Source organism: Culex quinquefasciatus, chromosome 2 (genome assembly GCF_015732765.1).
Source record: "Culex quinquefasciatus strain JHB chromosome 2, VPISU_Cqui_1.0_pri_paternal, whole genome shotgun sequence".
In the NCBI taxonomy this organism is placed as follows: Eukaryota; Metazoa; Arthropoda; class Insecta; order Diptera; family Culicidae; genus Culex; species Culex quinquefasciatus.
The window spans coordinates 112,994,548-113,018,495 of NC_051862.1; the positions used below are offsets into that span (position 1 = coordinate 112,994,548).

The 23,948-nt window shown below is 44.4% G+C and overlaps 1 protein-coding gene and 1 long non-coding RNA gene across 3 annotated transcripts in view; one reads left to right on the forward strand and one right to left on the reverse strand.

Moving 5' to 3' along the window:
• Nucleotides 1-1,276: 1,276 nt before the first annotated feature.
• The window catches only part of LOC119766649 (diuretic hormone class 2), a 105,492-nt gene continuing 82,820 nt past the window's right edge, over nt 1,277-23,948 (reverse strand). For both annotated transcript variants that reach the window (XM_038251768.1, XM_038251769.1), the window contains exons 3-5: nt 22,761-22,868; nt 2,025-2,068; nt 1,277-1,609 (exon numbers count right to left, since the gene is read on the reverse strand). In XM_038251768.1, coding sequence (XP_038107696.1) covers nt 1,509-1,609; nt 2,025-2,068; nt 22,761-22,868 — 253 coding nt within the window. In that variant the 3' untranslated portion in view covers nt 1,277-1,508. The remainder of the gene's footprint in view (nt 1,610-2,024; nt 2,069-22,760; nt 22,869-23,948) is intronic.
• Nucleotides 11,038-11,267, forward strand: LOC119766657. Its single transcript, XR_005277035.1, has 2 exons — nt 11,038-11,128; nt 11,189-11,267. It is a non-coding gene; the product is annotated as an uncharacterized LOC119766657 (long non-coding RNA).

Here is a 23,948-nt window from a genome sequence, read left to right on the forward strand (position 1 = left end):
TTCTGTCGTACACCAGCAGGTGTCGCTAATGTACTAAAATGGCTCAAACGGAATCTAAACGGAGTCCAATCGGAGATTCCGTTTAGAAAATTTCGCAGCAATTTTCGAAGCGGAATTCGAAGCGGAATGAACCCGTCAAGCGGAGAACGGTTTGATTGGGTTTGTTCTGGTTCTGGTGTTTGTGATCGCTTGCACTAGAAATCCGGTGGGGGAATCTGACGCGCCGGGGAGAACATTCAAGATTCATGCCTTTGGTATGGCGACGAGGGTTCGCCGGAAGTGGCGGCACTTGAAGGTGGGGTGGGTTTCGAGGGCGTTGAAGCGGTTGATGTCTTAAAGGTGAGCGTTGAAATGATCGTGGTAGCTGGTTTGTCGGTTCCGGAGATAATCTTCGGAATGCGGTCGTTTGGGGCAAAAACGTTTACGGGGTTGGCCGTGATAATAGCTCTTGCTGACGGCGCCGATGACATCCAGACTTTACCGTGTCATACCTTGCTGTTTTCCTTCTTCGACAATTCCGGATTGTTTCGTTTCTGGTTCGGAATCTTTTATCCTCCAAGAAACGCTTGCCCATCCTCCCGATTTCCACCGGGTCTCCTCCTCCTTTTCGCTCACCTCTGTTGGTTTTGTTTATAAACACAACCAGCAAGAATTTTACAGCCTCAAGCGCGGCCTTGGTTGCTGTGTTTAAAAAAGCAACAGATTAGACTTTTTTTTTAAATATCGATAATTAAATGAAAAAAAAAACTTCCATGTGCTCGTAAATCGTGTTAATTAATAATTAAAGTAGATTTACTATAGCATAAAAACATAATCTTTACCTTTTAATTTTTTTTTTCGAAAAATTGAAATAATATATTTTTTAAACATTTCTGGGTGATGCATTTTCAAACACACCTTCTCAGAAAACCATTATGGCTGCTTTAGAGAGTGGCAATAGGCTAACAGATGGCGCTAGTAGATTAGCAGGATGCGGCAGCCATGTTTTTACACACGATTTTCAAAATATTTTGTTCTAGCCGCTACATCTGTTGTCTGTGCTAAAAGCTATGTTCTACTATACAGAGCCGGTAAAGAATTTTTATTGAGCCTATCGAGCTGTCAAATCTGCAACACGGAGTTAAACTTTTTGTGAATTTTACCAGGGCGCTTCGAAAAGTTTAACTCCATGTTGCACGCACACATTCTCACTTTTAATTTCTCGATAGAGCTCGATGCGTATCTGCGTAGCAGGATTCAGTATTTCTTTCAGGGTGAGAATAAATATTTTAGAACAATCAATATCAGACATTTTATTGTAATCTCATTATAATCGAATTCTTATTTAAAAAATGGAAAATGTTTCCAAGTATGGCTGCGATTGCTAGTTACAATTCATATTGCTCTATTTTAACCTGTACAATGCAAAATGCTGAAAATTACGGCTATTCGGAACATGTTTATTGCATAGTTAAGATTTATATTTGCACTTTTTCGCCCTCCTCCATAGGCTTCCACTCCAATGAATCTTAGTCTTTTATGTTTCTGATATCAACTTTACGTTTTCTTCCCGGTCCGCCAGCGAAATTTGCCACTGCCATCGCCATTCTATGCTTTGCTTCTTGAGCGCCTAAAATCGAGAAATTCAAAAGAGAGATGTGAGCCGGTAACATGGAGTTAAACTTTCGCAACTGTCATGGTAAACTTCACAGGAGCTTGACAGAAAGTTTAACTCCATGTTGCACTTTTAATTTCTCGACAGGAGTGTAGCCAGAATTTTGGTTGGGGGGGGGCTGGAAGAATAAATTTTCTTCTTCTTCCCTCTGTCCCATATGTCTTCCAAAAATTGGGGGGGGGGCTTCAGCCCGAAGCCCACCCCCTGGCTACGGGCCTGTCTCTCGATATATATCGAAAAATTTAAAAAAGAGATGTGAGCCGTTAACATGGAGTGAATCTTCCACAGCAGAATTTCTCCGGTTTGCTTTTTCTCTATATTGCCATGTATCATTGCCATACATCAATAATTTGGCTGACTATTCTCTTACCTGAATAACCTCGTGACAAGCCAAAGTCAACTGTCCGTTTTGAGCTGAAACATAAAATGGTTTTAAAATATAATTTTTTTTATTGGAAATTTCCTTTGGCATCAGATCTTTGCTCTCAATCTAATTTTGCATCAAACTGTCATGTTTGTGCCAATCGAGAAATTAAAAATAGGTAAAAATAGGTAACCTTCATAGCAATTTGAGTTTGACTCCATCTTGCATTTTTAACATCTCGATTTAGTGCTACATACTATCGAGAAATGAAAAGGGCAACATGGAGTCAAACTTTCTGTCAAAAGGTTTTCCATGATAGCTGGAAAAGTTTCACTCCATGTTACCGGCTCACATCTCTTTTTAATTTCTCGATGGTTAGAAGGGTAGAGGGGCCTTAAAGGAGCTCAAGAACGCGAAATCCGCGGGAAAGGACAAACTTCCAGCCGAACTTTTCAAGCACGAGAGCGCGCTGATGATCGAGATTCTTCACTAAATCGTGCAGCGTATTTGGTGCGATAACAGCTTCCGGCCGACTGGTTACATACAAAAAAATATTACGGTAATGACAAAAGTAACTTACTTTTGAATTAAAAAGTTGTTAAAATTGAGTTGAAAAAGAATCGCGCGATTGAAAAGTTCTTTTTTGGTTTGCTTTGTTTCGGGCGCGTTTTTGGGGGGAATTGGAACGACTGCGCAAAGAGGAAGAGTTCCGAATGTTCGAGAGATTTCATCGGTGTGTGTGTGCGCCGCAGAAGCACACAAAGTGGAGCGAAAAAAGAATCGCCGTCAGTTGAAAAAGAATCGCGCGATTGAAAAGTTCTTTTTTGGTTTCCTTTGTTCCGGGCGCGTTTTTGGGGGGAATTGGAGTGACTGCGGAAAGAGGAAGAGTTCCAAATGTTCGAGAGATTTCATCGGTGTGTGTGCGCGCCGCAGAGGCACACAAAGTGGAGCGAAAAAAGAATCGCCGTCAGTTGAAAAAGAATCACGCGATTGAAAAGTTCTTTTTTGGTTTGCTTTGTTCCGGGCGCGTTTTTGGGGGGAATTGGAACGACTGCGGAAAGAGGAAGAGTTCCGAATGTTCGAGAGATTTCATCGGTGTGTGCGTGCGCCGCAGAGGCACACAAAGTGGAGCGAAAAAAGAATCGCCGTCAGTTGAAAAAGAATCGCGCGATTAAAAAGTTCTTTTTTGGTTTGCTTTGTTTCGGGCGCGTTTTTGGGGAGAATTGGAACGACTGCGCAATGAGGAAGAGTTCCGAATGTTCGAGAGATTTCATCGGTGTGTGTGTGCGCCGCAGAGCATGAGCATGAGCATGAGCATGAGAGACCACCCATGGTTGTCCTTCTCCGTTGCTGAACAGGACCATAATATCCCATCAGCACAACCGGTCACACGCTTCAACGATCAAATGATGTTTCCCTTATCAACAGCATGCATGAATGCGCTGAAAAGATAAAACATCACGATCATCAAAACTAGAGCTGGTGCGAATAGGACACAGTCGTTGGCCACCAACGGCGCCCACCATGTCAGTTTGTAGATCTCGAGGGAATGGGACGGGAATGTTAGTTAGCACAGGCTGCTACCAAGGGTGGGTTCTATACGATATCCACACCCCCGCGTGTGCCGGCAAACTACTTCTACTTGGGATTTTGTTAGAGGGTAAGGGTAATGGCCAGGATTCAACATAGAGGATGATGATGCGACCCAATAATCAATAAATTTTGTTTAATGGTGTGATGTATTATGCATTCTCAAGGCAAACAGTCGGAGTATGCGGATGAGACTATTCCCGGTTATTTGGTGTTGAGTTTAGCATAAATGATTTAATCTTAGACAGCCGGCTGTGGAAAGATAAAACCAACTAAAATGCGAAAACGCGAAAACGCCCGGATCGAAATACACGCACAATCGGGGGGACAACAAAGACGGAAACGGCAACGAAAATCCTGCGTGAGGACCGCGACGCACACCGTTCAAATTCTCCAACTCAACTGTCAAACATCCCGAAACCGCCCGGATCGAAATACACACACAATCGGGGGGACAACAAAGACGGAAACGGCAACGAAAATCCTGCGTGATGACCGCGACGCACACCGTTCAAATTCTCCAACTCAACTGTCAAACATCCCGAAACCGCCCGGATCGAAATACACACACAATCGGGGGGACAACAAAGACGGAAACGGCAACGAAAATCCTGCGCGAGGACCGCGACGCACACCGTTAAAATTCTCCAACTCAACTGTCAAGCATCCCGAAACCGCCCGGATCGAAATACACACACAATCGGGGGGACAACAAAGACGGAAACGGCAACGAAAATCCTGCGTGATGACCGCGACGCACACCGTTCAAATTCTCCAACTCAACTGTCAAACATCCCGAAACCGCCCGGATCGAAATACACACACAATCGGGGGGACAACAAAGACGGAAACGGCAACGAAAATCCTGCGCGAGGACCGCGACGCACACCGTTAAAATTCTCCAACTCAACTGTCAAGCATCCCGAAACCGCCCGGATCGAAATACACACACAATCGGGGGGACAACAAAGACGGAAACGGCAACGAAAATCCTGCGTGATGACCGCGACGCACACCGTTCAAATTCTCCAACTCAACTGTCAAGCCCGGTGTGTGTGTGTGTGCGCCGCAGAGGCACACAAAGTGGAGCGAAAAAAGAATCGCCGTCAGTTGAAAAAGAATCGCGCGATTGAAAAGTTCTTTTTTGGTTTGCTTTGTTTCGGGCGCGTTTTTGGGGGGAATTGGAACGACTGCGGAAAGAGGAAGAGTTCCGAATGTTCGAGAGATTTCATCGGTGTGTGCGTGCGCCGCAGAGGCACACAAAGTGGAGCGAAAAAAGAATCGCCGTCAGTTGAAAAAGAATCGCGCGATTAAAATGTTCTTTTTTGGTTTGCTTTGTTCCGGGCGCGTTTTTGGGGGGAATTGGAACGACTGCGGAAAGAGGAAGAGTTCCGAATGTTCGAGAGATTTCATCGGTGTGTGTGTGCGCCGCAGAGGCACACAAAGTGGAGCGAAAAAAGAATCGCCGTCAGTTGAAAAAGAATCGCGCGATTAAAATGTTCTTTTTTGGTTTGCTTTGTTCCGGGCGCATTTTTGGGGGGAATTGGAACGACTGCGGAAAGAGGAAGAGTTCCGAATGTTCGAGAGATTTCATCGGTGTGTGTGTGCGCCGCAGAGGCACACAAAGTGGAGCGAAAAAAGAATCACCGTCAGTTGAAAAAGAATCGCGCGATTAAAATGTTCTTTTTTGGTTTGCTTTGTTCCGGGCGCGTTTTTTGGGGGGAATTGGAACGACTGCGGAAAGAGGAAGAGTTCCGAATGTTCGAGAGATTTCATCGGTGTGTGCGTGCGCCGCAGAGGCACACAAAGTGGAGCGAAAAAAGAATCGCCGTCAGTTGAAAAAGAATCGCGCGATTGAAAAGTTCTTTTTTGGTTTGCTTTGTTTCGGGCGCGTTTTTGGGGGGAATTGGAACGACTGCGGAAAGAGGAAGAGTTCCGAATGTTCGAGAGATTTCATCGGTGTGTGCGTGCACCGCAGAGGCACACAAAGTGGAGCGAAAAAAGAATCGCCGTCAGTTGAAAAAGAATCGCGCGATTGAAAAGTTCTTTTTTGGTTTGCTTTGTTTCGGGCGCGTTTTTGGGGGGAATTGGAACGACTGCGGAATAGCGTGGCTCACGGATATATGAAAAAAACAAAAGTGTTCAATTGGGTCCTAAAATGAAGCTTAGATTGTTGATATTATTGTTTACAGCGATAAAACTTATTTTTCTGACTACAATGACCCTTTGTACGACCACAAAGAGTTTAAAATGGATTTTTAAATCAATTTTGAAAAATTAATCTCGCGGTCCTTCTTGACAGAAAAGCTCCTACTTGACAGCTCGTTCCAAGGGGACCATAGTTATTCCATCGAAAAAATGTTGTCTTGTCAAAAAAAAAATTTGCATTAAAATGAAAAAAAGTGATCAGAAATGGTTTTTAATCGTGTTTTTTAACGTTGTACATATAAATTGACATAGGGCTTTAGTACCCAATTCCAAACGCCTCGACCGGATTTTTGTAGCAATATGGCCCCAGAACATAGCCTGAAACTTTGAGCGCATTTGGTTAAGGTTTAGTACTTCCACCATTGACCTGAAGTTAGTATGGAACTTTTAAAGATTTACCACAGACAAACAGACGGGACACTCGAGTGCGGAACCATCGTCCTTCAATAACCGAGCCAAAAACGGTTATTTCAAATGCAATTTAGCTTCGGCATCCACTCACCCGGCGCTGATGGCGCTGCTGTCGTGACAGCTCGCCCGTCTTTCCTTAGTGTGTGTAATGTGTTTTTGTTGTAAAGTTGAGCGTGAGCACGTGGCAGCAATTGAAAACAAAACAAAATATGATAGAATTCAGGAATTCTAACGGTGATCCGCAATCCAGGCTTTGCGGGACAAGATTGAGGCAGTTTCGACCAGGGTCAGATGAGTGGCTGACTAACGAGTACATACCCTTTGCGCCTTTGCCCCACTATTAACCCGGTAGGCCTGCCGATGCCGAGGCTGCCGATGAGGCGTCCGCTACTGCGGAGAAAGCTAGATTCTATGGTGAAGTCATCTCCTTCGGAGCCTTGGACCTTGGAGCAACCTGCTTATCCTTCATGGATTGCTGCTCAGATTGTTGCTGCTGGTCGTCCTTATGGCGATGTTTCGCCGATCGCTAGCGCCACTCAATCTTCATCCACAGTTGTTGTTGTGTTTCGATGTAAGAGTTTGCGGCAGCGTTTTTTGGAATCTTTGCGACTTTTTTCATCTTATTCGCCACTTTTGCTGTTAGACGCAACTTAACTGCGCCGTGGACACGTTTCCCGCGGATGTTTCGAAACGCCCATCGTTGGGATCAATTCTGGTAGATTTGAATTGATTTTTTTCTATTTCGGCGGCCACTACTGGTGTTTTCGTGACTTGTATCTTGTTGATCAGGTGTAATGGTTCGAGGTTTCGGGAGAGAAGGAATGTTGGACAGTTTTTGGGAGCAACGGGGAGAACCAGTGGTTTGGTCTCTGTCGTTGCGGTTGTGGTGCGTCGTTGTTGATTCTGCCGCATGGTTTGGCCGTCATCTTCGGCCGTCGGTGTTAATTTTAATTTCACCGAGTACTGACGATATCCAACAACAACATTATTTCAATCAGCTGTTGATGTTTACCATCGGCTTGATTGTCTCACGCATACACTGACATGACACATGACAGTAATGGGTTTGTATTGGTATGTTTGGGCTGCGCTTCGGCATAAGCTCACCAGGCAGCACTGGCGTCGCCGTGATTTGGTGGTTTGATGAAGGACGATGAATTTCAAAAATTATTTGTATGGAGAGTCACGTCTGTTTGTCTGTGGATTTACTATGGGAAATTTTCACTTTTAACCTCTTCTTAGATAAAGTTTCCCAAAACCCAATCAAATTTTCTTATTCTCAAGTTTCTTATAGGTTTTGATCCGGGGAACAACTTTGTAGAACATCGCAAAGCGCTAGGAATTGATCCTGAAAAGATACAGGATATTTTTTGGAGCTAGGATTTTTTTTTAACGTGCTCTAAAAATTTGCCTGTATCTTTCCGGGATTAATTCCTAGCGCTTTGTGATGTTCTACAAAGTTGTTCCCCGGATTGAAACCTATAAGAAACCACTACTTTGAGAAAAATTCATAGGGCATAGGAAAATATACTCGAAGAAAAGTTGAAAATAAATAAATTAAATTTATTGAAATTTCTTTATAACTTCAGGTAAATGGTGGAAGTTCTAAACCTTAACCAAATGCGCTCAAAATTTCAGGCTATGTTTTGGGGCCATATTGCTACAAAATTCCGGTTGAGGCGTTCGAAATTGAACACTTTTGTCTTTTTCATATATCCGTGAGCCACGCTACTGCGGAAAGAGGAGTTCCGAATGTTCGAGTGATTTCATAGGTGTGTGCGTGCGCCGCAGAGGCACACAAAGTGGAGCGAAAAAAGAATCGCCGTCAGTTGAAAAAGAATCGCGCGATTGAAAAAATCTTTTTTGGTTTGCTTTGTTTCGGGCGCGTTTTTTGGGGGGAATTGGAACGACTGCGGAAAGAGGAAGAGTTCCGAATGTTCGAGAGATTTCATCGGTGTGTGCGTGCGCCGCAGAGGCACACAAAGTGGAGCGAAAAAAGAATCGCCGTCAGTTGAAAAAGAATCGCGCGATTAAAATGTTCTTTTTTGGTTTGCTTTGTTCCGGGCGCGTTTTTGGGGGGAATTGGAACGACTGCGGAAAGAGGAAGAGTTCCGAATGTTCGAGAGATTTCATCGGTGTGTGCGTGCGCCGCAGAGGCACACAAAGTGGAGCGAAAAAAGAATCGCCGTCAGTTGAAAAAGAATCGCGCGATTGAAAAGTTTTTTTTTTGGTTTGCTTTGTTTCGGGCGCGTTTTTGGGGGGAATTGGAACGACTGCGGAAAGAGGAAGAGTTCCGAATGTTCGAGAGATTTCATCGGTGTGTGCGTGCGCCGCAGAGGCACACAAAGTGGAGCGAAAAAAGAATCGCCGTCAGTTGATTAAGAATCGCGCGATTGAAAAGTTCTTTTTTGGTTTGCTTTGTTTCGGGCGCGTTTTTGGGGGGAATTGGAACGACTGCGGAAAGAGGAAGAGTTCCGAATGTTCGAGAGATTTCATCGGTGTGTGCGTGCGCCGCAGAGGCACACAAAGTGGAGCGAAAAAAGAATCGCCGTTAGTTGAAAAAGAATCGCGCGATTGAAAAGTTCTTTTTTGGTTTGCTTTGTTTCGGGCGCGTTTTTGGGGGGAATTGGAACGACTGCGGAAAGAGGAAGAGTTCCGAATGTTCGAGAGATTTCATCGGTGTGTGCGTGCGCCGCAGAGGCACACAAAGTGGAGCGAAAAAAGAATCGCCGTCAGTTGAAAAAGAATCGCGCGATTGAAAAGTTCTTTTTTGGTTTGCTTTGTTCCGGGCGCGTTTTTGGGGGGAATTGGAACAACTGCGGAAAGAGGAAGAGTTCCGAATGTTCGAGAGATTTCATCGGTGTGTGTGTGCGCCGCAGAGGCACACAAAGTGGAGCGAAAAAAGAATCGCCGTCAGTTGAAAAAGAATCGCGCGATTAAAATGTTCTTTTTTGGTTTGCTTTGTTTCGGGCGCGTTTTTGGGGGGAATTGGAACGACTGCGGAAAGAGGAAGAGTTCCGAATGTTCGAGAGATTTCATCGGTGTGTGTGTGTGCGCCGCAGAAGCACACAAAGTGGAGCGAAAAAAGAATCGCCGTCAGTTGAAAAAGAATCGCGCGATTGAAAAGTTCTTTTTTGGTTTGCTTTGTTTCGGGCGCGTTTTTGGGGGGAATTGGAACGACTGTGGAAAGAGGAAGAGTTCCGAATGTTCGAGAGATTTCATCGGTGTGTGTGTGCGCCGCAGAGGCACACAAAGTGGAGTGAAAAAAGAATCGCCGTCAGTTGAAAAAGAATCGCGCGATTAAAATGTTCTTTTTTTGGTTTGCTTTTTTTTTTCGCGCTGACATATAGGATAGACCATTAGCGCGCGTTTTTGCATATTTTTATTTATTCGATTGTGAGTAGTGAGACCTCGCGGTTACTCTGCAACGTGTTTTCCGAACCTTTTATTTGATTTTTTATTTTTCATAAGTTCTTACGTAGTGTCCTGTTTTTTTTTTTTTTTTTTTTTGTTGATTATCGTGGATCGTAATAATTTATTCCAACTGGCATTTCTAGTATTAACTCATCAAACTATCGATTTTATGAAGAGTAAAGCGTTTTTTATTAACTAATTTTGAAATTTGCACGCGTTATCTAAATTGTACAATTAGTAAATATATACTGATAAGTCCAGCCCATAGCACTACTGCTCGGTTGGCACGCGTTCGATTTAAAAAACTTTCTAACTAATCAATAATTTATCTTTCCGCAGCCGGCTGCCTAAAATTTAAATTTTTCAACCGATAAACAAAATGCTCATGGTCACATCACTGCCACTCGTGAATCCTGACCTCATACCCATCTACTAACCCCCTCAAAACTCATGTGATACTTTGTCGGAGAAGCAGTCGATTGGGCGGTCTCTATCACTCAAGTATCGGACTAACATTCCCATCCACTTCCCCGTGACTCTACCACTGGTCGTGGCCGGAGCCGGTATTGATCAGCATGATAGGGGCCTTTGAGAAGTTGCGAAGCGAGGAAAGATAGCACCCACTCATCTTCCACGGCTCGTGGATGTAACTTCTGGAGGTCCTGGTCAATTACGGAGTAGCAACTGCGGGTGGGCACCTATGCTTATGCTTATGCTTAATTAAAATGTTGTTAAAATTTGCTACATTTAAAGTTTTTTTCTTGTTTTGAAAATGAAAACTTTAACTGCTACAGTTTTTGAAAATCTCATTGCTCACTGATTTAAATGTTTTTACTTTTAATTCGACTGTAAAATTTATTTCATTTTGACGTTCTCGTGTAACCGTGTTCACCTAAGTCGCAAATGTAAACAAACACTTTGGTGGGTCCGGTGGTGCTGGTGAGTCTAGGACGCAAAGCAAAGCCGACCGCGGCAGCAGCCAGGACTCGGACGCGGAAACCTTCGTGAGCCAAACAGCAGCAGCGGAAAGCCGCGAAGGAGGGTGGTGCAGGAGCGGGACGAGGTCGAGTGCTCGAAAAGGACAAGGCCAGCTTCCTGCAGGAACTGCAGCTGTTCCACGGCCGGAATGCGTAAGAAGGAAGCTCGGGTGTTTTGTGGGGTTTGTGATTGATTTTGTTTGTTTTTATAGGATGAGAGGTAGGAATGTGGATTCGCACCGGTTGTATTGGGTGGTGGTGCCCCGCGATTGTTGGTTGAAGGTCAATTCGCGTGAGGACTGGGGCGAGATCATCAAGGAGATGGCGCTGCCGAAGCGTTGCGTGAACAACGAGATTGCGTTGAAGAAAATTAACTTCCGGTTTTTGGACAAGTACGCGAAAGTTTATTTTCACGATGGGCCTCCGACGAAGAGGACGACGACGGAAAGCTACATAATCGGAGGTGGTCAGCGCAGATGTTGCACTCGGTGCCGGCGGTTTACAGCACCGGTGAGTATTGAGAATGTGTGCAGTGGCTAGCCAACTTTACTTACTCTCCATCTCTTTTAGCAACTTCCCGCCCACAAACACTCACGTCGCGACGGCGCAGCTTCAGCCGAATGAATCTGGACAGTGAGCCAAAAAAAAATCTGTGCCATTCTCGAAGTAGGATTACGTGCTCAAAATCGAACTCCGTACCGAGGGCCTCATCAAACCCTGTTCCGGATGCGCTTCCAGGATCGGGAACTCCCCGTTCAGGCACTTTACTTTCCAGCCGGAAAACGTCGACCACCATTCCCGAATCAATGGCCAACTCCTCCAAGACTGTCCTGATTGAAGCCGGAAACGTGACCATCGTGTTACACTGCTGTCGCGCGTCGAAGCCTCCATCCGGACCCGTCCAGCCTGGGGTATTCGGAAGTGAGCGGTGGCGTACCGTATGAAGCAGAAGCTAGTGGAGAAGCGTTAAATACAAAAAAGTGTTTTCGTAACATACCGTTTAAATTTTTTTTAAATAAATGTAAAAAACCAAGCACATTTTTCTGAAATTATCCCTGTAGTGCTAAATGTTGTGTGTTCTTGCCATAAAAGGTTTCTTTTCCAATTAAAAGTTAAATACTTTTACCAATACAACGATTTTGTTCCATAAATGCATGGTAGTATCAAAAACTTTCCAACTTTTAAATTGAAAAGTTTGAACTTTCTACGAATATTCACCAACGCAAACTTTTAATCCAACAAACGATCTTTTTAAATTTAGAGTAATTTTTCTTTGTGTGTAGACAGCCGCATCACACCAATCGACACAGCAAGAAAAAAGTTTAATTTTGGAATTTTGAAAATTTGGTAGGTTGAATATTGCCTCCTTTTTGAGTACTATTACCTAAAATTGTGAACCTGATGAAAATTAATCATTTTCTGATGTAATATACACTGAAAGAAACCAACATAGCAAATTCATGTGTTTTTTTCACGTGAGCGTCTTCAAAAAACAACACGATAAATTCACATGCTTTTCCTATGACCACGGGTATGAATCTTCAAGCAATTTCAATATGGCGACTTGTAGCAGAAGGTAGTGAGGCATTTTCGCTATTTCTCACTGTTCTGTGTTCTGCGTGCACGTCCGCAAACATCGACCACACACATACTAACACAAAGCACCACCAAGAGGCAAAAGGTGATTACGAATATTTTTGGCACTTTCGTTAAAAATATGCGGTTTTGCAAAAACAAATAACAAAACCAACATTTAAGTGTAGTTCAACTGTCAAACTTGTAATTCGTTGCTGATTTGTTCGAAAATTTGTTAAAAATAATAAGTTTTTTTGCAGCACCCCCTTTTGGACGGACATTTCTGTTGTCTCCTTCTGGTTCCTTGGATTGGCCATGGATAATTTCACAGTGTAATAAACAGGGCAGCTACCACCACGTGGCGCCACTGTTTCGAATGAGAAAATGATACAGGTTTTTCAGACGAGTTTCAATCCCGTGCTATGACTCACATATGATTTGCATGTTGAATGGATGAGAAAATCATTTGAAATCAGCTGATCGCTAGCGAAAAACATTTCATTATTTTATCGCATGGTGTTCACTTTGGATTGAAATGAATTTCCCTTCGATTTGCCCCATTTGACTTTTCCCATGATTTTGAAGTGGAAAACACGTTAGATTGAAATGTGTTGGTTTTGAATGTCAAGCGTTGAACTTTTGCCTATAAATCAAGATGGTGCCTAGTGCAGAAGAGAATTAGCTGGTAATTTTTGCTCCTGCAATTGATAAAGTTTAAGGCGCAGGATTATGCAAAGAAGACTTATCGTTTTGTAGATTATATTTGAGGTAAGTCCTAACTAATGACCGTGATTTATTTTTTATTCAATGATGAATATTTTCTATATTTACAGATTCTGATGAATAATGTTCATCAAGAAGATGATTACTGAGCAGAGAATTGGAACATCGGAAAAAGGATCTATCATCGGCCTCTTCACCAAGAGGACATTCCCTCAAGCCGGAGATCTATATAATCGTCGTTTAATCCGTCGGGTTGGTGGCCGGGATGTGTCTTAAAAGTACTTTTGATTCGCGAACGCAGTTTTTAGACCATGACCGCAATTAAAGTGATTTTTATTGGGAAGAAAAGTGTGTGAAAAATCATTGAATGTAAAAACAAATTAATAAAGCTATTTTTAAGCATTTTTTTTTTAAGTTTGTTTTAAGCTGCATAAATAAATATCACATTTCTAAAATATGCTCTCATGGTTTTCATAAGAAAAACATAAGGATTACATTAGCAATTCATTCAAATTTAAAGTGAACAGCACTTCAAAATCAAGTGCGAAGTCACACGAAACTAACGTGATTTGCACTTGAAATTAATACGGCGCAAGATTGAAAATTTTCAAGTGTTTTGCACATGACATTCATATGCAAAGTAGGATGGGGTAGATTCATGTGGGAAACATGTGACATTGCTATGTCGGTTTCTTTCAGTGTATTACATTTTTTACGCGAAATGTGTCACTATTACCCAGTCAAATCAATCCGAATTCTGAAACGGAATCTAATTAGAATCCGCTGGAAATGATGTCCTATTGAACCAAAACTGGCACCAATGAGTGCGGCACTCAGTTCCGCACTGGATTTTCAATCGAACGTACCATTAGTGTCCAAATTTGAATAAAAATGTAAGATAAACGATATTAAATTTACTCAAATTGTTGACATCAATTGCAAACGTTTTTTTAGATATATTTTAAGTTATAAAACGTCCATTATGAAAGGGTGGTTTCTTTTAATTAATTACTCCAAAGTGTTGAGTTTGATGGTCCAAAACGTTCTGATTTTATTGTGATCGAAAAGTCCCCCAGAGCCTCACATACGAGGTACTGAGGTTTTGCTTACTGAGCGTTAATCGAGCTACCGTAATCTGGGGTGAATCGGGACTACAGTCTGAATAGGGACAGCAGTTTTTAGAGCACTTAAAGCTTTTAAATTTGGAAATGGATGTACACATTTTGTTGGCCTGAGTCTGTTCTAACCGAAACTAATAAAAAAATCAAAATATTGTGCTACAACATGGTTAAAACTGCTGTCCCAATTCGCCCCATGTGTCCCGATTGACCCCAGTTTACGGTACTTGCTTTAATCACGGCGATGTAAACGAAGTTTAGCTTTGTTCGCAGTTTGGGTTACTGTTGTCGGCTGTGCTGACGATGTTGGCGGCGTCGATCAATTATGCGGAAAGCAATTTCCGTAACTGCTTCCTCACCAAGAAAGGATCGTCCCGATCCGTATCGACTGCACATAAATTTTCCATCGGAAAGAACTACCAAACAGGTCACATAGCGAGTTTGAAATATCTCAAGCATCTTTGGTGATGTTTGAAACATTATAGTTGTTGCTATTTTGTAATTAAGTGTTACAAATATTTGTAATCAAAGATTACGTAATCCTTAATTACATCTTCGTTTGTTACATTTCTGTAACTCTGAATTACAAATTGAGACTTGTCATTTGCTATTTGTGGTACCCTGTGCGGGTTCAGGAGTGCGCTACGTGCAGGTGCACCCTGTGGACGAGCTGTCAGTCGAGGAGTTAAGGAAAATCAAATAACACGTGTGCTACTAACTACTGGATAACTAAAGTTCGAATAATAAACGATTGCAACCGAGATTGCAACATTGGCGACGAGGCGGGCGCTCTAGAACCCAGGGTAAGAAAGAATTTGTTCGTTATTCATAAAAGGAAAAGCCGTAAACATAAAAATTAATCTTGCTTTTTAAAGCAGCCGGACGAAGGCATCCGCCGGTCGAAGGCATCCGCCGATCAAAGGCATCCGCCGATCAAAGGCATCCGCCGATCAAAGGCATCCGCCGATCAAAGGCATCCGCCGATCAAAGGCATCCGCCGATCAAAGGCATCCGCCGATCAAAGGCATCCGCCGATCAAAGGCATCCGCCGATCAAAGGCATCCGCCGATCAAAGGCATCCGCCGATCAAAGGCATCCGCCGATCAAAGGCATCCGCCGATCAAAGGCATCCGCCGATCAAAGGCATCCGCCGATCAAAGGCATCCGCCGATCAAAGGCATCCGCCGATCAAAGGCATCCGCCGATCAAAGGCATCCGCCGATCAAAGGCATCCGCCGATCAAAGGCATCCGCCGCTCAAAGGCATCCGCCGCTCAAAGGCATCCGCTGCTCGAAGGCATCCGCCGATCAAAGGCATCCGCCGCTCGAAGGCATCCGCCGATCAAAGGCATCCGCCGATCAAAGGCATCCGCCGATCAAAGGCATCCGCCGATCAAAGGCATCCGCCGATCAAAGGCATCCGCCGATCAAAGGCATCCGCCGATCAAAGGCATCCGCCGATCAAAGGCATCCGCCGATCAAAGGCATCCGCCGATCAAAGGCATCCGCCGATCAAAGGCATCCGCCGATCAAAGGCATCCGCCGATCAAAGGCATCCGCCGATCAAAGGCATCCGCCGATCAAAGGCATCCGCCGATCAAAGGCATCCGCCGATCAAAGGCATCCGCCGATCAAAGGCATCCGCCGATCAAAGGCATCCGCCGATCAAAGGCATCCGCCGATCAAAGGCATCCGCCGATCAAAGGCATCCGCCGATCAAAGGCATCCGCCGATCAAAGGCATCCGCCGATCAAAGGCATCCGCCGATCAAAGGCATCCGCCGATCAAAGGCATCCGCCGATCAAAGGCATCCGCCGATCAAAGGCATCCGCCGCGCAAAGGCATCTGGCCGGTCGAAGGCATTCGCTAGACGGAACATCCACCGCACGGAGTAGGAAAGCTAGAAGCAGTACCAGCTGCGCCGGAAGAGGCAGGACGTACGAAGGTCGTCCACCACAAACATGTTTTCTCGGAACTGATTCGGCAAAACGATTCAGGAAACCAGCAAGGTAAAAGTTTTAGTTTCAAATGCTAAGTGAAATTTTCTGAGTATTTTCATTCTATTAGGATGGAAAGGTTCGAAATTCCCCCGTTCACATTCAAGACGCTGCCGGCGAACGAAGTTCGTGACCAATGGGTCCGCTGGAAGCGAAATTTCCAGTATGCAGTTTTTGCCAGTGGAGAAACGAACAAAACAAAACTGAAGTACATTCTTCTGGCACGGGCCGGTCCTGACCTTCAGGATGTTTTCCAAACAATCCCCGGAGCCGACGTGGAAGCGGACGATACGAATGGAGTGGATCCGTACAAAGTTGCCGTTGAAAAGCTCGACGCTTACTTTGCTCCAAAGCACCACGAATCGATGGAGCGGAATATCTTCTGGACGATGAAACCAGACCAAGGAGAGTCCATCGAAAAGTTCCTGTTCAGAGCTCAAGAGCAAGCCAACAAATGCAACTTTGGCAAGACACAGCAAGAATGCCGCGAAATATGCGTGATTGACAAGATCACATTGTTTGCCCCGCCGGACTTGAAGGAGAAGATACTTCAAACGGACAAGAACAGCCTGGATGATGTCCTCAAGATTGTCTCAACGCACGAATCCGTGAAGTATCAGGCCAGCCAGATGGTAGCAGCAGGACCGTCCGGTAGTCGTCAACCATGCCTCGTCCCGGTGGAAGTGAACCGAATGCACACACATCCACCAAAGAACCACGCTGTTGAGTGTTCAAGGTGCGGCAAACGCGGGCACTTGGAAAATGACCCAAGTTGTCCAGCGCTCAACATCCAGTGTAACCGTTGCCAGAGAATTGGACACTACGAGCAAAAATGTCGAACAGTCATGGCGAAGGGCGCAGTGAGCCGAGCTACGAACTCAACTCCAAAACCAAAGCGCAGTTTTCAACGAGTACGACCAGTAGATGATGAGAACATCGATGACGAGGGGGGAGACAAAAGTTTCATATTCTCCATCGGAGATGGTGACGAATTTCTGTGGATCAAGATTGGAGGCATCATGACGCAAGTGCTGATTGATTCTGGAAGCAACAAGAACATAATTGACGACACGACTTGGAAGCGTATGAAGGTACAAGGAATCGAAATTCGAAATGCTACCAAGCAGGTCGACAAGCAGTTCAGGGGATATGGCAAAGACGCACAACCACTCAGCGTCATTGGAATGTTTGATTCTACAGTCGAAATCCAGAATGAGAATCAACAGATGCAGGCTGAAGCACGATTCTACGTCGTCGCAAATGGAAACCAGCCGCTGCTCGGGAAGGAAACCGCCCAGGAGCTCAACGTACTTAGGCTTGGGCTGCCGGGTCAAGATGATCGGACCTGGATGGTAAGTTTGATTTTAATACTGCTAGGTCATTTCTTTCATCAACTTAAATATGTTTCAAGATTGAGAACAATAGCCCGTTCCCGGTAACCTCGGTAACTCCCGTCGCTCAGCCAGCAAGACGACCACCCCTTGCTCTGCTGAGTCGCATTGAGGAGAAGCTGAACCAACTGGAATCTACGGACATAATCGAGAAGGTAGAGCAGTACAGCGACTGGATTTCACCCTTGGTGGTGGTGGTTAAAGATAATGGCGACTTGAGACTGTGTGTTGATATGCGCCAGGCGAACCGTGCGATCAAGCGGGAACACTTTGTCATGCCGACAGTTGACGATATCTTGCCTCGGATGAACGCAGCAAATTTTTTCACCCGGCTGGACGTCAAGGACGCGTTCCACCAGATTGAGCTGGAGGAAACGTCACGCTCGATTACTACCTTTATTACGCACCGCGGCATGTACCGATACAAACGACTAATGTTCGGGATCAGCTGTGCCCCGGAACAATACCAGAAAATCATGGGACAGCTACTGGCGGGGTGCGACAACTGTGTGCATTACATCGATGACATCATTGTGTTTGGACGCACAGAAGAAGAACACGATCGTTGTGTGGAAAAGGTGCTAACCGTACTAAAGAGCCGTAACGTTCTGCTGAATCTCAAGAAATGTTTGTTCAAAGTGACTGAGCTCGATTTCCTTGGTCATCACATTTCGGACAAAGGCATACGACCAGCTGACGATAAGGTGCGAGCGATTCGAGCCTTCAGATCTCCGCGAAATGTCGAAGAACTTAGGAGTTTCCTGGGACTAGTCACTTACGTCGGAAGATTCTTGCCGGGTCTTGGGACAATTTCGGCTCCGCTGCGAAAGCTTACTCAACGAGACGTTAGCTTCAGCTGGAAAAATCAGCACGAGCAGGCTTTCTTGAGGTGGATTTTCATATTTTTCATGTATTTCTTGGCATGCTTAAAATTTCAATTACAGGTTGAAAACGATGATTTCGGACGTCAAGAACTTGAGTTTTTTTGACAACTCCCTTCGTACAAGAGTCGTCGCGGATGCATCTCCGGTAGCACTGGGCGCTGTTTTGTTGCAATTTGAATCCTCAACCGACGACAGCCCAAAATTTATTTGCTACGCAAGCAAAAGTTTGACATCTACCGAGCAGCGATACTGCCAGACCGAGAAAGAGTCCTTGGCGTTGGTTTGGGCGGTCGAACGATTTGCGCATTATCTCATCGGTCGGACGTTTGAATTAGAGACTGACCACAAACCCCTCGAAGCAATTTTCTCACCAACATCACGCCCATGCTTGAGGATCGAACGATGGATTCTTCGTCTACAATCGTTCAGGTTCCGAGTTGTCTACCGGAAAGGGTCATCTAACATTGCTGACTCTTTGTCGAGGCTAACCGTGCATTCCAATGACAACGAAGATATCGATCCTGATGAGAAGTTCCTGATTCTGACCGTGTTGGAATCAACGGCGATCGATATTAGTGAGATTGAGGACGCGACCATTCACGATCAAGAGCTGACCCTCGTGAAGGATAGCTTGCGCTCAGGAATTTGGAAGTACCCGGAGATCAAAGTGTACGAAACCTTCCAAAACGAACTTGGATTGGTCGGAGAGCTCGTTGTCAGGGGCAACAAGATGATCGTTCCGTCAAGTTTGCGCAGGAGATTCCTTGAACTGGGACATGAGGGACATCCAGGAGAATCCGGAATGAAGCGGAGGTTGAGAGACAGAGTATGGTGGCCAGGAATGGACAAGGTCATCAAGAAATGGATTACTGATTGTGAGGGCTGCCGACTAACAGGACTTCCGCAGAAACCAGAAGCGATGCAACGAAGACCACTGCCCCTGGAAGCTTGGGTGGATGTTGCCATCGATTTCCTTGGCCCGCTTCCTTCTGGGGAGTACCTCTTCGTAATCGTTGACTACTTCAGCCGCTATAAGGAAATCGAAATAATGACCAAAATCACAGCGAAGGATACCGTTGATCGACTCCGTGCCATTTTCAAGCGGCTGGGGTTCCCGAGGACAATCAGTCTCGACAATGCGAAGCAGTTCTTGAGTTCGGAGTTCCGGGACTATTGTAGGGAATGCGGTATAATAGAGATGGGCTTTTTTGAGCGAACCGTTCTTATGAACCGGCTCAAGCTAAAGAACGAATGAGCGACCGCTCAAAAAAAATGAGCGGCGGTTCATTTTGTGAACCGGTTCTTTTCAAAGAACCGTCCAATCAAAGAGCGAGCCAAAGAACGAACCGAACGAGAGCGAATGAGCGAGAGCGAATGAACGGAAAGAACGAACGGAGCGCTTGATTAGCGTCGCTCGCGCCGTCGTCGACGTCGTCGAACGGCGTCGTTTTCGCTCACTCTTTCGTTATTTCGCTCTCGCTCATTCGCTCTCGTTCGGTTCGTTCTTCCACGCGCTGGTGGTGACGGTGCTGTTGAGAAAAGAGGGGGAAACTAGGTTCTCACCGGTCGCCTCATGTTCCAACATTATGGGGCACTTTATGCTTGTTGCTTGCCTGTGTCGGGGCGCCTGTGATTTTGAATCAGCTGACTGCCGCCAGATGTTGCATGATCTCATTATGTTAGTTGTTACACGCATTCGAACATAATTAGTATGCTAGTTTAAGGTTTTAATCCATGTTTTGGACCGTTTATTATTTAAAATGTAATTTACCACAGCACATCACACAAACTTGGTACTCTTTTGTGGTAATTGTTCAATAGATTTATTAAGGCATTTTTTCAAATCTTTTTTGACGCTTGTTTTGATCATTCATTTGCTGTCATGAATAAAGGTTGTTCTTATTAAACAAAAAACTGCATTTCAAGACTAATTTATTAAGTGCAGCAAAACGCTACCTCAAATATGCATGTTACTGAACACCAAATTAAATCTTTTGTTTCACAAAATTATGGGAAGATAATTATCAAAACGATAATTCAGCTAACTTTTCATAACATTTTACTTTTTACGATTGAAAGCAATAATTTGGTTGAAAATATTCACTTCTGAAAAAAAAAACTCAAGTTTGTTTATCTCTCTATGAAAAAAGTTTTCGATATGTGTGGATTTCAGAGATCAATGTTTTTCTCCCTTTTCATATAAAACGTTTATATTTGAAATGCTTTCCAAAAAAGGATAAAGTAAATCGACGGTTTTCTATGTTTTATGGACGATCTCCAATCTGTTCAGAATAAGTGCGATGAAAACATATATTTTTGAATTATCAATCAACAAAAATCATACGAAGTGTGATACTCATGGACACTCCATTGGTCGTTTGAAAAAAAAAATCTAAATATCTTGGGCAGATGTTTCAGTTCATTCCAGTCTATTTTCTGACTTTGAGCGGAATGAGCGGATGAGCCGTTCAAAAGAGCCGCTCATTTAAATGAGCGAACGAAAATGAGCGGCTCACAGAAATGAGCGGTTTTGCCCACCACTACGGTATAACCCTGAACTACACAACACCGTACTTCCCGCAGCAAAATGGAGAGGTCGAAAGGCAAAACAGATCATTGCTGAAGCGGCTGCAGATCAGCAACGCCTTGAAACGAGACTGGAAGCAGGACCTTGACGAGTACTTGACGATGTACTACTCTACGCCGCATTCCATAACCGGAAAGACACCGTCGGAGTTGATGCTGGGACGCACGATTAGAACCAAACTTCCGTTCTTGAGGGAAATTGAAACCGCTCCGCCAAACGAAGAGTTCTGTGATCGCGATGCTATTGCGAAGAAACATGCTTGTGACCGTGAGAACATCAAGCGGAAAGCGAGACCTTCGTCGATTCAAGAAGGGGATAACGTGTTGATGCAAAATTTACTACCCGGAAACAAGCTCACGACAACCTACTCTCCGGTCGAGTATACTGTTGTACGGAAATCTGGTACACGTTGCACAGTACAGAGCGAGGATAGTGGAACAACCTATGAGCGAAACTCTTCGCATCTGAAAAAGATTCCAGCGGAATCTGTAGATCTAACATCAACTCGCTCATCAACATCTCCATCTAACTGTTCTATTTCGCAGGAACCACTCCGGTAAGATTCTCCACCAGCACCATTGGATACCTCACCGAAGCCTGCTGATATCCCTAATATTCCGTCAAGGCCAAAGCGAGTTTGCAAACGTCCGCTGAAGTTTGATGATTACGTTGATGTTCCGCTCGATCAATAAAGGAAGGGAGATGTGGTACCCTGTGCGGGTTCAGGAGTGCGCTACGTGCAGGTGCACCCTGTGGACGAGCTGTCAGTCGAGGAGTTAAGGAAAATCAAATAACACGTGTGCTACTAACTACTGGATAACTAAAGTTCGAATAATAAACGATTGCAACCGAGATTGCAACACTATTACAAACAAACTATTATTTCATTGTAATGTTTCCTCTTAGCATATTCAAACACACTCCATTAATTTATTTTTTTGCTGCATAATTTTGAAATGGTTTTCTTTGTTTTTTTTATCACTCACACACCTTCTAAAAAAATAAATTTTGAATCGTGTTTTTTCCTTTTGCTCACACACACACACTCACTTAACTTATCAAATTTGGAAAAATATTTTTGAATTTTGAATTTTTTCACTTTAAATTTTGTTGCTTGTTGAAAATCCGGGTAACGCTGTTCCTTTGTCCTCCTCGTTGAAGGTGTTGAAATCCATGTCGTGCTGCGCTCCTGAACTCGGATCTGAGTTTTTCGCGATGTGCACACGATGGTATCACGCCTCTTGCCGAAGTATCCAGCGGATAACGTTGGTTCATCTTCTTCGGTCGGTGGCTGCTTCACCTGGTAATTTCCTTGGCTGCTTCACTCCTGATCTCCAGAGCCGTTGGTGACGAATTTCTGCTGAATGAACAACTGCCGTGTTTTTCGCATTAACTTGCACTTTTGGTCTCACAGCCATCTTCCGGCGAAGACTCGACTGCGCCAGTTATAAAACGTCCATTATGAAAGGGTGGTTTCTTTTAATTAATTACTCCAATGTGTTGAGTTTGACGGTCCAAAACGTTCTGATTTTATTGTGATCGAAAAGTCCCCCAGAGCCTCACACACGAGGTACTGAGGTTTTGCTTACTGAGCGTTAATCGAGCTACTTTCTTAAATTGCGGCGAGGTAAACGAAGTTTAGCTTTGTTCGCAGTTTGGGTTACTGTTGTCGGCTGTGCTGACGATGTTGGTGGCGTCGATCAATTATGCGGAAAGCAATTTCCGTAACTTTTATATCAAGTTTTTTTTTTAAATAAACTTTGTTTTGAAAATAATAAATTTCTTTGCCTCTTATTTTTTTCCCAGATAAAACTTGTAGAACTTGGAGAACATAAATAAAACTTGCATTGGCTTTAGTTGATACTTACTTCTCTAAGTCATCTCTGGCACGCATTATTGTTTGTCCATATCTTGTGATCAAATCAATTAAAACGTCTTCTGGTTGTTCTTCAATACTGTTGCCAATGTGTTCAAAGCTGTAATAAAAAAGCATGCATTTTTCCATAAAGCGTAAGACAATAATTGATGAACGTTGGGGGCGGTGATTGAGCACGATGTTTCGATTTAGCTAATTTACATTTGTTTACATCATTAAACGATTACAAACTCTTACAATCACAATCTTATTTTAACCTACCCAATCATGTCCTCAGTCCCCACTCCCATGGAGCGCGAGTTATCTGCCGAGCAATTGACACGACCATTACAGTTCCTTTACCAGATTTGGACTTAGACCGAGCGCGCGTGTTGTTTACGTCACCGGTCCTTTTTCACCAGTTGGAACGGAAACATCTCGCACTGCAATTTTAATAGCAGTCTACAGTCCGTCGAAAGTATCCACCATCTTCGATATTTTTGTGGGGCCAAGTCTGGCCCGAACATTGGTCCTTCACCCCGGATCGGACCCGGCGTAGACGGAGGAAAGAAATAAGAGAAAAGTGAGAGGAAAACCGGCCTCAGCCACGAACAGCTCGAGAATCGACTCCGAGAAGCAAACCGGCTTCCGCAAGTGAACCACACTAACCCTTGAACCCGGCGTATTTCCGAGTGGCAAACCGGCCTCGGAAGTAACCGAGAAGAACCTGAAAGTGCAACGTGAACAAACAAGTGAAACGCTATCGCCACCTTCGTCGTTGTCGATCGCAGTACACTATAGTCGGGGGTGTTGGTTTGCGACACTTCTCAAACAAAAATCTTCTTCGGGCTGACAGGTTTCAGCTCGAACATCCTCCCCACCGGGCTTCTCGCAAAGTGTTCGCTAGTCATCGACTCGGACTATGTCGCCCAAATCCAAGTTAGTGTGCGTTCTTATCTCAAGTCTTCGACTGGCCACTTTGGCGGCAACGAGAAGTGAGAAACAAGATGGCTGTCAGCGTTTTGTGAAATAAGAGCAAAAAACACAACGAGAAGTGCAAAAAAAAGGTTCCTGCCAAGGAAGTGCGGCTACAGCCCGGCAAGTGAAAGTGGTCCCGGCGTTGCTCAAAGTGTGGTGGTGAACGGCATCCAGTTTGCGTTCGTTTTCTTCTTGGTGGCATTCTTTAATTGAGCAATGTCGG